At 38.3% G+C, this 19157-nt stretch overlaps 1 protein-coding gene across 2 annotated transcripts; it reads left to right on the forward strand.

Moving 5' to 3' along the window:
• The first annotated feature begins 203 nt into the window (after nucleotides 1-203).
• On the forward strand, nucleotides 204-5800 carry LOC124139965 (beta-porphyranase A-like). 2 transcript variants are annotated; one of them, XM_046507255.2, is made up of 4 exons: nucleotides 204-257; nucleotides 1325-1567; nucleotides 2140-2278; nucleotides 4260-5800. In XM_046507255.2, the coding sequence occupies exons 1-4, from the start codon at nucleotides 249-251 to the stop codon at nucleotides 5750-5752; spliced, it is 1884 nt and encodes a 627-aa protein (XP_046363211.2). In that variant the 5' UTR covers nucleotides 204-248; the 3' UTR covers nucleotides 5753-5800. The 2 variants fall into 2 exon arrangements, with proteins under 2 accessions (XP_046363211.2, XP_046363213.2); XM_046507257.2 differs by having other exon boundaries at nucleotides 208-242.
• The last annotated feature ends 13357 nt before the right edge of the window (nucleotides 5801-19157 follow it).

A 19157-nucleotide genomic window follows, 5' to 3' on the forward strand; every position in this document is an offset into this window, starting at 1 on the left:
AAACAAGAATTGGCGTCACAATGTTAACGTAGAAGTGTAATATTCGTATTCATTCTTCATTATTTGAGTGTCAGGGTGACATGCACTTACCTTAATGCCCTCTTTCCACACCTACATACCTATGCATGTTCTTATCATGTACAACAATTTGAAGAATGATAGTGTCACCGAAAGTTTCCATGAACTGTAAGTATATAAACTCACTCGCAGTGTTCTATTAATTGTCGAACCTGGGCTGTCTCGTGAGTATGCCGTGTGTATGTAATATCCATGTAATACTAAATGTTGCATGTCAAGGGGTATTGGCTTTACTGGAAGGAAATACAAGCTTGGGCGGGATAAGGGTTTTGAAAGGTAGCTTATGTGTAGTATATTATGAGATAAGTAAGTTAAATTTACACACATGTGTAATACCCGTTTTGCTGTCAACACAAATAGGTTCATTACCAGGGTCAGTAGCAGTGAGTCACGTAAGGGTCAGTTGCATGTCATTAAGGGTTGAGAACGGCCGAGTCAGCCTCTTAAGCATGGCTTTGTGAATGAGGGGCGGGATACCGCAAGCTGGCGATATATATAAGGTAATATGAAGCGTGGCGATCTGACAGTGAGTCGAGGCGGTGGGGTAGCCTAGTGGTCTAAGCGTTCAATTTTAAGAGCCCGTTTTATTGTTAATAGTAATAGTTAAAAAGTAGAATGCAGCGGCTGGGCAGGTTAGGAATACTGATTTAAATGGCTTTAGATGTCTGTCTTTCAAACACCGCAGTCCAACTTTGGGTCAAAAACACTTTTATTCGTTATACAAAAAATACAGCTGCGCAATGATAATCGGACCGCAATGGCCATGGAGCATCTTCGAAGCGTTAGTCATCCAACCTGCCTGTCCGAAGTCCCGATCAAGTCTCTCTCACATAATTTTTGAATACATTATTATTGTAGAGGTAAGGTATTGTATAATATAACAAAGAATCGACATCTCTTTTTAATTAAAAAATACCAAAATGTTCAAATGGCGCCAACTACACGTGGTATCAATGGATATAATCAATGTATTTTGTGTATGCTGTAAGGGACCAGTGTCCAACGTCAAATGATTAACATCTCAGCTCATCTCAATAAACAGATCAGTGACAACCACAGTGTCACGTACTTGATATGCACATATATTTTACTGTATGCATCATGCTGACTTGAATGATATTATACCACATATATCTATGTTAAGAGCCCGTTTTATTGTTAATAGTAAATATGTTTCGAAAATAAAATGAAACCAGGTAGCTGAATTGTAAACGAAAATATTCATTGAATGGGATATTTGTTTCAGAAAATGAAATGGACACAGGTCTTTTTCACTTTGAGTCTGACAGTAGGCGGTGTATACACTGACACTACTGTCACCATCCATCCTCAATGGCTGGCACAGGGAGGAAGCGCTCACTATGACAGTAATAGATGGAACAAGCACAATAACCTGGATTCATCATTCCTCATTCCAAAATGTCGGAGCATTCGGACTGATAGTGGACGCTGGGGTGACGTAGATTCTTACAAACGTCTCTTCCAAAATGTGAGATCTACTTATGAATAATGCCAAATATTACATGCAAATGAAACATGTCACTAGTATTGTTCAATGAAATATTTGACATCATCAAATTTGAAAGCCATTAATGGTGATAACGTAATGGTAATATATTCAATTAAAACAAACATTCGACATACGTGGAGACACTCTGCTATTTAGATTAAACTCAGATTCATCAATATTAGAAACAAATACACGTATGTCTTAGAATCTCTCAAAGCCTGTTACGAAAAAGATATTTTAAGTTCTTTAAGCACGTGTTACTATATCTGTCCAGTGAACTGACAAGAATGGCGTAGGGAGAATAACAGGTCAAATATTGCCTAACAGGTTACAACAGAAATGAAAACAAATATCTAAAATGAGAAAATATTGAATTTAAAACTGTTCGTAATTAATTTCAAAACTTTGATGGTGTATTCTTTACCATTTACAATAACACTTGTCACTCAGAATGACAGTAAATGTCCGTGCAAATATGCATTGATAAATGTTTACAAAACGGCACTAAGTGGAATGTAATTCCACTAATCCAATAAATATATTGAATGTAGTGGCCAGAGGACCCAAACCGTAGTGGCTACCCTGACCCCAACCATCTGAAGAACGTCACCAAACAGAAGGAACTGTTCTCCGCGTACGTTGAGAACATCAACAGTGGTTATGAGAACGACATGATCTTGATGGCGGAAGGTAAGATTGCTCGATATGATGGCACTGTAGCCATGGCGGAACCCATAAGTGGATAAGGCCAAAAAAACGTGTTTACAACACCACCGTTTTATTCTGTTTGTTCGCTGGAAATTAGGTAGCAGACATCACTTGGGTAATGCTGGATTCAATATTTGGGCCAACATCATGATTGTCTATTGATTCCCATTTGTTTCCATTGATGCGACATGAACCCACTGTTGGTTCATCGTCACCTGGCATGCAGAAGCCAGGTAGTGAACCAACGTCTATTAAACCGAAATATCTTACTGCGAACTAGAACTTGCCTGATGGTAGAGATTCTGTTTACTGTTTGTTTGTTGCTTAACGTCGCTACATGACAGTGGTCTGTAAACAATAGGCTTCACGCATTGTACACATGTCGGGATTCGAACCCGGGTCTTCAGCGTGACGAGCTCCTGGTAGGCGACTTCAATTGCTTATACCAAGTAGATTTGGTTTGGTCTATCACATCGATAACACTATCCATCATATAAAACAAATCCTTTTTTCAGTCTTTCAGTCTGAGCATTTCAGTTTTTAAGACAGATGTCTCGTGTCTCCCTATCAACTTAGTGTTCCACACCAAAGGCGGTCGAAAATGTGACTTAAAGTTGATTTTAGAAGCAACTTTACTCCAAAATAGTAACATGTTTATGTTGCAGTTCGAAATTATTACAGAAACCTATGATTGCGGGTTCGAATCCCGGTTCGCCCCAATTATGTTTCTAGGTTTGTCAGCACCATACCCGTGCTCGTGGGTTTCACCGAAGTGGTAAACGTCTGAGGCCTGCATCACTTCGGGCTTTCCTCCCACATTAAGCTGACACGCCGCGGTAGGACTTGAATACTGTTAAAAGCGGCATTAAACCCAACTCACTCACTCACTCGAAATTATTATCAATTGACCTTAAAACAAATGGCGGTGGTATGCTTCACACCAAAACTAAAATGAAAACTATATGGTGTTTTTAGAGAAGATAACTCAGGGGCCAATAATTTGAATTAATATTATCAGTAATTGTATTCATATTATAACCAGAATAAAACTGTTTGTTCACATATAACAAAACTAAATATGAGTATATCAACTTTCTATGCTGAACCAATATCCATATTAACATGTATTTTTTCTTCTACAAAAGACAATTCACTTGTTGAAAAGTTTGTTTCTGTCCGAAGCCATTTTATCCATTTTCTCTAAAGCAAATCAGAAAATGAAAACTGAACATTGGTTCTGGTGCATTAATGTCAAGAAATGTCACCGAACCTGGAATGTCACAGATGTCACATCTTGTCAGCTTTACAAGAGTCAAAGAAAAATCATATTACGAACGGTTCTGTTGACACAGCTGTCTACGGTTCAGCCTAGTTAGTATTAGCCCATACTGTCCTATTCACTATTCACAATTCCTCCTTGAAGATCCAGGTTAAAACTGCTCTTCAGCAACCAAGTTGTCGTAAAGGGCAACTAACGGGATCGGGTGGTCGGGCTCGCTGACGTGGTTGATGCAAGTCATCGTATCCCAATTGTACAGGTCGCTGCTCATGATGTCAAACACAGGATTGTCTGGGGCGCTAAACAATACGAAAATAAATAAACACAAAGTTATAATTCAATATTAATTATCAAGTTATTTAAGTAAGGATATTGGATAAATGTTGGACAAAAACAAGCAATTTTACAAACCCTTCTTACAGCCTAACGAAGCCACTTTCCATTAAGTGCTTACATATGACACACAAATGATATCATACGTTTAATGTGTTTCCTGATAAACAAAATGAAAGCCAACCTGCTTCTAAAAAGAGATTAAGATGACCATGACCATGAATATGTCATTCTTTATAACATCATTATGGATTTAAATTTTAATAATTCATATGTTTTCATGTTTCATTTCAATTCATTTATGCCAACACATTCATTTGTGTAACTGTTTTACTTTTATGCTGTTGACAGCTCTGTTTTACCCGAGTTGGCTAGACATGTCTGAACACGATGGTCATTTCCCAAACAATGTCGATGCTGCTGCAGAGTTCATGATGTTGATGGTGCAAGGAATGTATGACTACACCAAAGGACAGATGATGCCACCCTACTTTGAGCCCATAAACGAACCGGATCGTAAATGGCATATCCTGAATTACACGACTATTAACATCTTTCACAAATTAGTTGCGGAGAAACTCCATGCCAGATTTAACATCAAAGTGGCTGGTCCTACACTGACCGGACAAAGTTATCATTCAGATGTAAACGACTTTTTGTATTGGCACAATGTGGCAAATTTCATGGACGACACTTTAGGCTACATTGACGTATTTTCTTTTCATGCGTACAACTATCTCGTTGTTTCGGGGAAATCTCACAATTTTACTGGAATAAATGAAGCACGTCTGGTAGCATTTGTCGACCTGGTTGAAAACTATGCTTCTCAGAAGACCGGAAAGATTATCCCCCTTGTTATCAGTGAATATGGTCGCGACGGCGTCATTGGACGTGATAAATATGCTCCATCGCCTATAGTGGACTTTTCAACAATATACCAAGCCAATGCCCACAGATTTACCCAACTAGGTCTCAGGGAATACATTGACAGAGCAGTGGTGTTTCTTTTAGCAAATGAAGAATGGCCAGGACGTTATAGTCTCAACTATTCACTTTTTACACTTGAAGGAAAAGCCACACGTATTGTCGACGTCTACGAGTTTTGGTATAAATTCACGTCAGACTTCTCCTTCGTGAGAACAACCAGCCAATATGATGGCGCGGAGCGAACGGTTTCGCCGTTGGCAATGTCCAGTCCATTGATTAACGAAACCGTCATTCTCTTGCATAGCTATTCTCGGATGTCACAGGCAGTCAAGTTAGTTTTTCAAGAGGACTGGATCACACCAACCACTGGAGAAGCTACTTGTATCACACTCAAGGACGACTGGTTCCCAGTCATCACCTTCAATGAACCCATCGACATCCAGAAAACTCAAGGAGTGGTTGAACTTCCTCCTGAAGCAACGTGTCAGTTTACATTCAAGATCCCTTCAAACAAACTGCCTTCAGTCACTCTCAATGAAACCACATTCTACGGCGCTGATACGCTTATACCAATCAAGGGCAACGTCACTGTAACAACAATAAATCTACCAAGTAGCCAGTTTCACAGTGCAAGACTGAGAGTATCAACCAGTTGGCCGATCAATGAAACAAACAGTGTATCACATCTTACCTTTAACCTCCATCCCCTGGACTCTTTCTTTAAACTGTATGATTCCGACAAGTTTGTCAGCACCACCTATTGGCAAGTTTGGGAGTTTGTAGTCCCTACCTCCCTGTTTGCCACCGGGCCTAACCTGGTACAGGTTCACTTAGCCCAAAACATGACAGCTGGATATGTTTCTTCAATTGCTCTTGTCGCAGCCAAGCTTGTTCCATCTGATATGAAGTCAAGATAATGATTAATTCCGACAAATTTTAATCAATAAACAATTTCCACCAACGTGTCTCATGTCAGTGTGGTAATATTCGATTCATGTCATTACACACAGACGCACGCACGCACGCACGCACACACACAGAATAATGTATGTCTTATCGGATTTAATATTCTTTCTGGTCTGATACATTCTTACATACAGGATCCGTCCTGTAGTTGGACAACAAACGATGTTTAAAGAAAGTCGCATCTTTGAAAGATACGTGAAGCTGATAACCGACCCCGAAATTAAACCGCCCAGTATATAAGCAACGCATGACAATCATTTGGTTCTGAGTCGGACACGAATAAAAATTACGATGAACAGTTATCAAATTAGCCAACTCACAATTACCGTGTGAGCAACCATGGTAAGGTGCAGGTGTTATGACGCAAACGTATAAAATAAACACTTTTGAGTACTTGATTCAGTATCGAAAAGGCCATCAGTATGTATGACGTGCATGTAACATTTGGTTTGATTGTGAAACAACTATAATAACAACAAACCATCAGAAATGTTATATGCAGCAACCATGTTGTATGTGGAATAACATTATACAATACATTATTTCGACATCACCTCACCTGACGGAAAGTCAAGTAAAATATCTATCCCAGCTAGGGTATCTCTCAAAAGCGTAAACAAAATCCTATCCGATTATAAAACAGTTAAACATTTCTGCATGTATCTTTATGAAATTGGATATGAAGGAAATATATGGTATGAAAAATATTTTGGCCACATTTTGATTGAAGTTACGATCTTTAATCTTCACGTAAACCCGCTGCGACATTTCAACATCTCTGAAAGTCTATGAAGCTGAAACTGTGTCTGAATGATACCAGCAATGTTGTTTCCACAAAGTGCTAACAGAATTTCGATGCAATTATTAACATGGACGCCATGGTGGCTATACTGAAGAGTTTATATTTGGACATTTATTCAGGCTATTTCCACATGATGAAACTTGATGTGCAGAATGTATGCTTCGACCTTGAACTTCATGGGAAACATAAGCCGGGGTAGGTGCAAGATTGGAAAAGCATATTTTAAACCCCATCACAAAACATTTGTCTTCGAATTATCTGCATACTTTTGGGGAACATTGGCGAAAAGGAAGTTGATGCATATACACTACTGCCTAAAAGTTCATTCCCCTAACACGCGTTGAGAACGCGTGTAACACGCAAATGACACTGGTGTGCAACGGGTGTGCAGCGCGTGTGCAACCCGTTGAGCACGCGTGAGTCACTCGTTGCACACGCGTGTGCCATGCGTGTAACACGGGACCGGGTTTCAGTTGAAGTTGGAAAATATATTAAAAGAATAGTGAGATAAATCAAAACAGTGAGATGTGAATCTTGAGTTAACGAGCCGCCATTGACCTGTGTTCACCAGACCATGAACACAAGGTCGGCCCGTCTTAATTAGTGTTCCGTTGTTGGACTTTTATGGCATGAACCATTCCAGAAGGGTCCAGTCTAGCCATTGTGGCTACCCGACAGTAGAACAGCAGTGAGTTTAGAAGCGAGTTTATTGCTAGGGGAATCCCCGAGTTGACACGATTGTCGCGGGTTGGTAAATGCTCGCCATTAGTGAAGTGATTGTTTGTGGATTGCGGACATATTCGTTTTAAGTTTTGCCCACGTTAGTCATTGAGGGTGACTATGAATATAATGTTTTTCGTTCGCCGAATTCATGCTTTAGATAGTAGAATTATGATAGAACAGTCATCACTACTGATGTCTTATTATTTCACGTAGGAATATGTCCCATTTTCCCACACCCCACTTTCTGTTTGGTATTTTGTAAGAATTATTAAGAGAATGTTTAGTGTGGGACTTAACATATTTATCACTAATTCTAAGAGGATATTGGAAATGATTATGAAGAGCCATGTTGTCTCACTGTTGATAGAATTTTAGATCTTCACAATGACCGGATGTGGCCATGTAGACAGAATCTCGTTAAGGTTTGTGATTTTTACATTTGCCCAATGACCATGGTGAGTGTTGTTGGGGATACCAAAGGTGACAGTTTACTATTAGAGGAAATTGGTTGTGAGTACTTATACCATTTCGATAGGATATCTTTAGGATTTTAATCCTTTCTTTCGCTGTGGGTAATCCTTTCACGTTGATGGAAGGAAGTCACTCAACCAGGTCATGACAATGGTTATGCGCAAGGCTCGGAATCACGAATAGATCACTAGAGGTGTTGATGCAGGCTGGACATGCAGCATACAGCATTTCCAGTGTAGGCTGGAACCTCGTCTTTGTTTCACTCGGTATTTAAAACCTTGACCATTCACAGGTGCATTTGTCTATTTACAATGAAGTTGTTTGGCGTTCCAAGTATTTATATAATATCTCACTGATTACTTGTTAACTGGTCACTGCAAGTGCCTTAATTATTTAAGTTTCAGTGAACTGAGTTTATTCACATGTTAGCTTTCAAAGGTTGTGATGGATACTTATAAAATCATCAGTTGAGTTTACTCACTAACTACTGTGAGCGATTTTTGCATGACTTCTGTGCTTGTATAAACACAGTAACTGCTAAAAGCGGCGTAAAACCATGCTCACTTACAGTAACTGTTAATCCTCTGCATTGTGCTGGCAAATTGGGGATAAACCTGTGACGATCAAACTTAGTTAGAATCCTTGTTTATCTGTGACATCTTCCAACTGGGGACATTTTAGTAAACTTGAAAAGTGATGACGAATTTTAATATTCATATTATTTTGGTTTTCAAATTGTAAATAAAACTTTGATAAAATTGTGCTACACTCATTGGAAAAATGTATTGTCTGTGGGTATATGTCACGTCACATCAGCATTTTTTTCAGTTATATTGCGGCGAAATAATTGCCAGCTTTTGAAACTACATGTAACATGGCTGCTTTTATATTTCTTATACAGGTGCTTGACTGCCTCAGTAGTGCATGATCAATTAGAATTTTTATTGTGTATAGAAATCAGTCAAGATTGCAACAATAGATGAATAAATTAAATAAATCTGGACCGCAGTTACCGATTAACAACTTAAAACATAGAGACAGGCAGTCGATATATAACAAACGTTATGGTCCTATTAAGACGATTGACAGTTAGAACGTTGGAGTAAATGACCCTATATTGTAGGGTCAATCGCTTTTGACATGTTTAAACTCTCTTTAAGGCATGTATCATAAATCTGTTATATGTTTCTACTGTTAGAATGTGTCCTGATCACCATCAAAAAACACCATTCATTGCGTGCTTGTAACAACCACCTGTGTTAACATAACCCGCACATATCATCAAAGAAAAAACGCTGGTCGGAGTAACGCGAATAATTTATTTCTGAAAGTAGGCGTAACGCGAATGAACCGAATTGGTACCTTGATATTCAACAAGAAATAATCTTGTTTATTTCCAGGCCATCCTCATCATCGTTTACTCCTACTTCATGCATGGTTAGAGGCAAGATCAAAGGCGCCGCCCAGCATTTTTTAGGCAACAGACAGGGTTGTCTGTTTCGCTTCGAACCACAATCCCCACCCTGTCGGTAGGGTATATCTAATCGGTGAGCACATAACTGCGTCCAGTCTACCGCGGGGTTTGATGCGGTGTCAGTGTCGAATGGTTGTGTGATAGTTGTGCAAATATGCGTTGTATATCGTATATCTTTGTTACTAACTATCCTCTTATTTGCTAAAAGAAAACGGATATTACCAACAGAAAGTTAGCCAACTGGAAGATCCACTGTCTGCTACATTCCTTATATAGGCTAAACGGTCCTGTTTGTGTGTACTAGACGTAACATCCGAAGACTAATAAAGTCAATTTTAAGACAGTACAGACTATGGAGCCGAAAGGTAATATGTCCAGAACGCATCTGCTATACACGAGAGTTGGGACACTGGCTGTGTAACACCAAGACACGCGGTTTGAAATCAGTCACTGACATAAGAGATAATATTAATATAACACACAATTTTGCATTCATATGAAGCATTATGAGAACTGGGGAGCCAATATGCAAGTATTACACGCATTCACTCACGGAAGAAATTTATAGTTGATATTGTATATTTTTCAATCAGTCTGAACACATGTATATCAAAATAACAAATAAACAAGTCCATGGAAAATGCTTTGTTGCACTTTAATGTTTTTTTGCTTTCACTTAGACATTCAGAACAGTAAGAGAAGGTTTGGGATTCCTCTTGAAAGTACTAAAATAACAACTGTTGTTTACTGAACAGAGAGTTTTTATGATAAAAACATTGACAATAAATTTCTTCTCTCATTTTCCAATGTAGTTCACTTCAAATTTCTTCTCTTTTGCTAAACTGTTAAGAAAAAATGTTAACACGATCCGAAGGTAATGAGCCTGTTGAATGTTACCCTGTGAGATCTGTCAAATCCTTCACGGATTTGACGCTATCTACAGGTTCAGCCATTTCCAATTTCCTCCACTAGTTATTGGAAACATTCAGGAAAATATTTCCTTTCTCCCTTAATCCCATCTTTCATGCATGTAAAACATATACTTAGTGAGAGCTTTCTATAATCCATACAATAAACTAATGTTCATTCATTATGATATTGATGGGTGTAGGGAACAGTCCCTTTGAATTTTATGATTTAACACACACACATTTATGTACAGTTTGGCAGATTATAATAATATAAATATAAAAAGTCATCACCACTTCCCAAGTTCACTACAATGTCACCAGTGGGAAGTTGTCGGAGATAAACACGGATTCTAACCAAGTCTGATCTTTTTTTACCATGAAATGCATGAACTGGTTGAGTGACTTCTTTCCATCAGAATTACACACAGAGAAAGAAAGGGGGGTTAAATTTATTACATTACGTTACATTATTGAGTATAGTAAAAATTTATAGGTATAAATGTTGACTATTAATTATAAATGATTTATAAAAGTTTGCAATATAGATAAAATTAAGCCCATATATATTAGTAATGTATAGCTTTGATAGGTGTAAAGCACAGCAGGATATAGTAATATAAACAGTTAGGCTGTATGAAGGGCCTGCTAAATAAAGGAAAACTGAAGTGAAGCCTAGCTTCAACATTGATATATTTGTATGTTAACATGTTAGATAGCGCTTGTACAAGAAACTTATTCTCCAGGAAAAGTAATTAAGCATTAAGAAACCTGACAGACACTTTTGACGTTCAATCCGTAATCTGTAGGTTTGTTCATTGGGACAGGACGTCGTTCTTTCTGAAGTATTGTTTTCACACAACAGCCGATAATCCCTAAGCTTACTCTGGTCCATTCGCCTTATTCAAAAGATTGAGAGAAGTTTCAGCTCTAGTGACCAACTCCGAGAGTTGGCTTCTTTCCCGGGAATACCTCTGCCTTCTGGCTTCAAACGACCAAAGCATTTATTTTTTAATCTAGGCTTACATACATTTACATTCATACATAATTTACATACATTTAATCATACATACAACCATACATACCATGCATACACACAGCCATGTAATCATACGTACATGCTGAATAGGAAGCGTGTGTATTGATCTCTTGTCTTAATCACTGACCATTCAAGAGTGTCAGTCGCCAGGTATAAAATATTTTTATTGTGATAACTGTCACACCTGATCATGACTTATTTGTCTGAATGAGACGCCTGAATACAAGGGGTGAACCTTTACACAGTAACTCGGGGAAACAATTTCTGTGCTATAGAATCAAAGTACCGTTGTGCTCATGTGTATGGAGTACATATATCTCACGATGATGTGTCATTCCTTAACCAGTACGATGTATGGCATAAGTATATACACTTAAAAGTAGACACATGTTAACGATAATAATGACAGAGAGATAAATAAACGCAGGTCGGGTAAGTATTATTACCTTGGTTAATTATAAGTTGCCATTTTTTAAACAGTTTTTCATAAGATGAAAGAAATGATGGTGCAGAAAAACAGACTAGCAATTAACACTATAGCCGTGATGCACATGCGTAACTTAATACAGTCAACAAAGAACAATATATAGGGCGCATTTTTACTATTTATTCGTTATGTGATATCAATAATTCATATATGGATACTAAAGAATGAATTTATATCACACATTTGATTTTGTTTTATCATGAAATGTTTATCAATATGGCAAATCGGTTTTTAGATATCAATAACTGAATTTATTATCAAATGTACTTTATCATCTAAAAAATCAAATGTGGTATTGTATCTATAGCCTTCGTCTCCGTAAGCTTTATGCCCATTATTTAATAATTCGCGAAGATAGATACAGTATCGTAACATTTGCATATATAGTCATATTCAGATGATGTCCCTACATATATACTGAGTCAAATTAAAAACTTCACATTTTTAAAAGTAATCCCATATATGATATACAACGGACAAATGTATCAGAGAAGGTAATGTTTAATCAGTAATGTCAATAGAAGGATTTTAATTAACGGTGGTAACCATAATTTGTTCCAAGCACCTACAGTATTCGGTAATAACATCAACAGTTTAAATCATAAGTCCCAAGCACGAGAATCTGATGGCACACAAGTTCAGTAGCGTGTATGGCCACCATGTGCGTTGACAACTGCCACACAACGCCTCCGCAAGGACCTTGTGATGCTTGTGAACACATGATTGGGAAGACGACGCCATTGTTGCTGCTGATCTTGCAAATTCTGTGGTTGGTTCTGGAGAGTGCGCAGACTTCTGCCAAGAGCATCCCAGACGTGTTCGATGAGATTGAGGTCGGGAGACCTTGACGGCCAGTCCATGATGTTGACTCCCGCATTCTGAAGGAAATTCCTTGTCAAAATTGCTGTGTGGGGTTTGGCATTGTCGTGTTGGAAGATCAAACCGGGTCCATGTACATGTGCTGTCATACAAGGTTGGTTGGTTGGTTGGTTGGTTTGTTGTTTAACGCCGCAATCAGCAATATTCCAACTATATGGCGGCGGTCTGTAAATAATCGAGTCTGGACCTGACAATCCAGTGACTAATGTCATGAGCATCGATCCACGCAATTGGGATCGATAGCATGCATCAACCAATTCAGCGATCCTGACCACCCGATCCCGTAAGTCGCCTTTTACGACAAGCATAGTCACCTTTTACGGCAAACATGGGTTGCTGAAGACCTATTCTACCCCGGAATATTCACGGGTTTGCCATAAAAGGCAGAAGTTTTGGTGCCAGTACATGGTCCCGGTAAGCAGCAGCGTTGATGTTGCCACGGATGACAAGAAGCCTGGAACGTGCATTGCCACATGTACAGAAAGCACCCCACACCATGACACTTCCGCCTCGAAATCTGTCAACTTCCTGCACACAACACTGGGCGTAACGTTCATGACGTCGCCTCCACACCCTCGCCCTACCAACAGTAAATCGAAGATTAATTCGGGATTCTCCACTGAAGACGACTTGATTCCAATTTCTCTGAGTCCATCGTAAGTGTCGCTGTGCCCACAATTGACGTTGACGTCTGTTTAATTGAGTCAGAATCAGCCCGCAGTATGGCCGTCGTGCTTGAAGGTGAACAGTTCTCAGACGGTTTCGAACAGTTTGCGCACTCAGTCTACCCCTAAACAGTTCATTTCTGGTTAATGTAGCCGTCAAAAATCGGCTACGGAGGTGACGTAAAGACAATCTATCGATTCTCTGCATGTGACGTCACACGTGGTCGACCTGGCCGAGGGCGATCAGCGGTGGTACCCGTTTGCTGTAGACGCGTCTGTAAATCACAAACAATCCGTCGACTACAACCCATCGTCCTTGCGACTTCAGCTACGGACGTTCCTGTCTTCAACATGCCGATGGCACGTTCACGTTGCACATTTGAAAGACGTGGCATGACAAATGGCCGTAAAGACTTTTTTTCTTTTCTTTTTCTTTTTTTTTTATTAATGACTGCTAACAAGTATGGCTGAAAACACGTGCGGTATTATGGCCACGTGACCAGTTGCACGTGGAAAACCACTTTTGCCACTATAGTGCTGTGCACATGATTTTGATCGATTCACCTGCACAAAAACGGGTGTTATCTGAAGACAATACGTGGCCATTACTGTTTAAATACACAATAAGGGTCCACAATGATAACTGGTCAAAATGTTAAAATTTTAGGATTGTGAAGTTTTTAATTTGGTTCAGTATATGTAAAGGCAAGCTTCTTCCCTTTGTTTAGTCAGCAGCTGTCCTCCTGGCTATGAATGTGGAACACAGGCTTTAGGGTTACATATGAATCTTGTTATCATTGTATTTTAATGCGATTTGAATATTATTATTTACTATCGTACTTACTTCATGTTTTAAATGAGACGTTTTATATTTATATTTCACCACAAATTACAATTATTGCTTGTACGTTCAACACAATTGACAAATACTCTAAAAGATATAACTAGTAAACAATTAATGTACGTTGAAAATGCCAAAATGATGTATCCAGGATCAAGTAGAAGATATATGGACAGCAGCGCTGGAAATTTATTCAACAGGCCCGTGAAAACAACACTGCTTTAGCTCAATGTTTAGCACTCCTGGCGGCCATTATGCAACGGCCATCTTACACACAACCCCGCGCTCACGTCTACAGGTCTCTTCCTGTGGTACGGTAATTAGTAGAACCCTCTCCCTCAAGTGTATCCTCCATGATATAACCTACTCTCATTAATTAAATGCTGCCCTTTCCCAGCGTCACGGCTATGGAGCTGAGACAAAGAGACCCAACCATCATGAAATAATTAGGGTCCAATGAAAACAATGTTCCACCAAACCTCATAAACATGATCACTGAAAGTCGTACAACAGACTTTTAATGTCAAATCACAAAAAAACACTTTTGAATAGCAATAACATTTAACAGGATCGTGTATTCTCTTAACACAATCGGAAAACATCATGTAGAAGCCACAACAGTACTCCTCATATTTTCCAACAAAATCACATCTAAAAATGAGACATCAGCAAGTACATAAAATAAAATGTGTGTTAACATTTTTCGTCAGGAAATCAAAACGTTATCGCCTTGTTACCACGTCTAGGTTCAGCCTGCATGGTGGGACGCAGAGTGTGATAGACTGAAGTCGGAGAAGTATTTTGCACTGGATAGATTCAGAGACACGGATAGAGATGAAGATTACCAAGTATATAAACAGCACAGACGAACCTTTAAAGAATTATGCAAACAGAAACAAGATGAATTTCAGCGTTCACCCAGAGATAGATTTAATAAGATAAAAAGTGATAACAACAAACTGTGGAAGGAAATCAAGAAAAGAAAATGTTGCAGGAAAACAAACAGTATCAGTTCTTGGGGATGGTTTTCATATTTCCAGAATCTATTAAATTCTCCCCGTTCGAAGTCATCTATTGAAGATTTAGTAAAATCAGACATATCACAGCATGACAATGATGTATGTGAGGCTTGTGAACGTGGATCGCCTGAAGACGTAAACAGAGAGATATCAAGTGATTAAGTGAAGACAGCCATTATCAACATGAAATCAAATAAAGCACCAGGATGTGATGGGATCTCTTCTGAACTATTTCTGAATTCTTTGGATATTATTGTTCCTATATGTGTGCATCTGTTTAACGAGATAATGAAATCAGGTGTTTATCCGGAATCATGGTGCAGAGCAGTTATATGTCCGATGTATAAAGATGGAGATACGAACAGTGTGAATAATTATATATAGAGGCATTTCATTATTACCCGTTTTGGGGAAAATATTCACAAAAATGATCAACGAACGCCTGCAGCTATGGTGTGATGACAATAATATATTATATGAAAACCAGTTTGGTTTTAGAAAAGGACGCTAAACAGTCGACAGTATTTTCACATTGTATGGAATGATACAGAAATACCTATCAAAATCAACCGGTGGAAGATTTTATTGTCTCTTCATTGACTTCAGTAAAGCGTTTGACTGTTCACCATAACTTGCTTTCGCATCGGCTTATGAAATATGGTATCCATGGAAACGTTCTAAAAATTCTAGGAAATATGTATTCGAAACTAAAAGCTTGTGTGGGAACTGATAATGGTTTAACTGAATATTTTAACTGTTTTATTGGAACACGACAAGGATGCATGATCAGCCCGACACTCTTTTGCCTGTTTATAAATGAATTGGTCAACGAACTAAATCAATCTGACTCTCGTGGAATATTCATCTCAGAAGAAGCACCAAATATTTGTTCTATATTATACGCCGATGATGTTGCCAACACTGCCGATACCACTGGAAGATTACAACAACAGATCAAATGTATAGGTGAATTTTGTAAAAAATGGGGACTGTCTCTAAATATGAACAAATCAAAGATAATCGTTTTTAGAAATGGTGGACGTTTAAGGAACTATGAAAATTGGACTTACAGAGAAGAAAAGATAGAGACTGTTTCATCTTATAAATATTTGGGACTATTTGTGACTGCTAAATTGCTATGGACAAAAGCAACGGCAACACTTTCACAACAAGCAGAAAAAGTATGTCATTATATCTATAAAATAAACTATCTATGTGGAGGATTACCAATCACTACTGCAATCAAGATGTTCGAATCCATGGTTTTACCAATATTAACATATGGCTCTGAAGTTTGGGGTTTCCAATACTACGAAACTATAGAGATGGTACAGACTAAATATTACAAACGGATTCTTTACCTACCAATTAATGCAAGCAATGACGCTGTTCTTGGTGAAACTGGAAGACAACGATTATATGTGTATTATATTAGTAAATGTATTAAATATTGGACAAAATTAATCTCAATGAACACTGATCGTCTACCGAAGCAAACGTATTTAATGATGTACAAATTAGATGAAGTTGGCCGTATATCATGGGCAACATATATAAAAAACATTCTTTTCAAGTATGGATTTGGCTACGCCTGGATAATTCAAGATGTTGGAGATCCGCAAATATTCATTTCACAATTCAAACAACGTATCGTGGACTGTGGTCAACAACGTTGGACTGAAAACCTATCTCAAAAATCAAAACTTAAAACATATTTAACTTTCAAATCGGTATTAACAATAGAAATGTACCTTCAGGAAGTAAACAACAAGATCTATAAAGAAACCCTAAAAAGATTCCGATGCAGCTGCCATAAACTTATGATCGAAACTGGACGTCATACCAATATAGAAGAAAACCAAAGATTTTGCCCACAATGTCAAAAATTGGACTTCAACTACATTGAAAATGAATATCATTTCCTCCTTATTTGTACTTCATATTCAACATTACGTTTACATTTTATTGATACATATTTTCACACTAATCCATCATATGAAAAATTTGTAAATCTTATGTCTTCTAAATGTAAATACACTATTACACAACTTGCTAAATATATCTACCACGCTTTTAGATTACGCGAGTCACTCACAATTCACTGATATATTATTTATGTATTATATTAATTTCATGTATTTATGCATACATTTTATTGATATCATGTATGTTCTATGGGCATATGGCCTGAAACTTGGAGGAAATAAACTCTAGAGAACGTCCAGGTTCAGCTAGACATGGATCCTACTTTGGACAAAAGTTTGTTCTCCCTCTAATGAGTGTGTCACGCGTTGCACACGGGTATCACACACGTCGCGGACGGGTTCGAGTGACCAACGGGGTGCACACGGGTTGCGTAACGCGTTTCCCATGCGTGTAAGGGGAATGAACTTCAAGGAAGTAGTGTAGCTATACATAGTGATACATGCACACCCAGGAAGTCAGTTTACAACGCAGTTATATATAGTAATACATGCACACCAAGAATGTCAGTACACAACGTAGCTATAAATAGTGACATATGCACACCTAAGATGTCAGTATACAACGTAGCTATATATAGTGATACATGTAGACCGAAGATGTTAGTATAGAACGTAGCTATATATAGTGACACAGGTACACCCGGGATGTTAGTATACAGCGTACATGTAGCTATCTATGGTGACACATGTACACCAAGGTTGTTAGTATACAACGTATCTATACATTGTGACATCTGTACACCTAGGATGTCAGTATTCAACGTAGCTATACATAGTGACACATGTACACCTACGATGTCAGTATACAACGTAGCTATATATAGGGATACATGTAGACCGAAGATGTTAGTATAGGACGTAGCTATATATAGTGACACAGGTACACCCGGGATGTTAGTATACAGCGTAGCTATCTATGGTGACACATGTACACCCATGTGGTTAGTATACAACGTATCTATACATAGTGACATCTGTACACCTAGGATGTCAGTATTCAACGTAGCTATACAGAATTACACATGTACACGCAGGATTTCAGTATACAACAGAGTTATACATAGTGACACATGTACACCTAGGATGTCAGTATACAACGTAGCTATATAAAGTGACACATGTACACACAGGATGTTATTTTACAACGTAGCTATATGTAGTGACACATGCACTCCCAGGATGGGAGTACACAACGTAGCTATATATAGTGACACATGCACACCCTGGATGTCATTATACAATGTAGCTATATAAAGTGACACATGTACACCCAGGATGTCAGTTTACAACGTAGCTATATATAGTGACACATGTACACCCAGGATGTCAGTATACAACGGTGCTATAAATAGTGACACATATACACCCAGGATGTCAGTATACAACGTACCTATATATAGTGACACATGTACACACAGGATGTCAGTATGCAACGTAGCTATACATAGTGACACATGTACACCTACGATGTCAGTAAGAACGTAGCTGTATGTAGTGGTATATGTACACACATGATGTCAGTATACAACGTAGCTATATATAGTGACACATGTACACCCAGGATGTCATTTTACTTAGATGTATATAGTGGTACACATATACAGGGAAAGTCAGTATAGAGCGTTGCTATATGTAGTGGTAGATGTACATATGTATACACAGGATGTCAGTATACAACGTAGCTATATATAGTGACACATGTACACCCAGGATGTCAGTATACAACGGAGCTATATATAGTGACACATATACACCCAGGATGTCAATATACAACGTACCTATATATAGTGACACATGTACACTCAGGATGTCAGTATAAAACGCAGCTATACATAGTGACACATGTACACCCATGATGTCTGTATACAACGTAGCTATATATAGTGACACACGTACACACAGGATGTCAGTATGCAACGTAGCTATACATAGTGACACATGTACACCTACGATGTCAGTAAGAACGTAGCTGTGTGTAGTAGTATATGTACACGCAGGATGTCAGTATACAACGTAGCTATATATAGTGGCACATGTACACCCAGGATGTCAGTTTGCAAAGT

The sequence above is a fragment of the Haliotis rufescens genome, unplaced genomic scaffold (genome assembly GCF_023055435.1).
Source record: "Haliotis rufescens isolate VD_foot unplaced genomic scaffold, xgHalRufe1.0.p SCAF_5, whole genome shotgun sequence".
NCBI classification, from domain to species: Eukaryota; Metazoa; Mollusca; class Gastropoda; order Lepetellida; family Haliotidae; genus Haliotis; species Haliotis rufescens.

Excerpts from the sequence above, each read along its gene's own strand:
- LOC124139965 (XM_046507255.2), top strand. Across the intron at positions 1,568-2,139 it reads ACAAACGTCTCTTCCAAAAT|TGGCCAGAGGACCCAAACCG; the intron begins GTGAGATCTACT and ends TATTGAATGTAG. Across the intron at positions 2,279-4,259 it reads CATGATCTTGATGGCGGAAG|CTCTGTTTTACCCGAGTTGG; the intron begins GTAAGATTGCTC and ends TGCTGTTGACAG.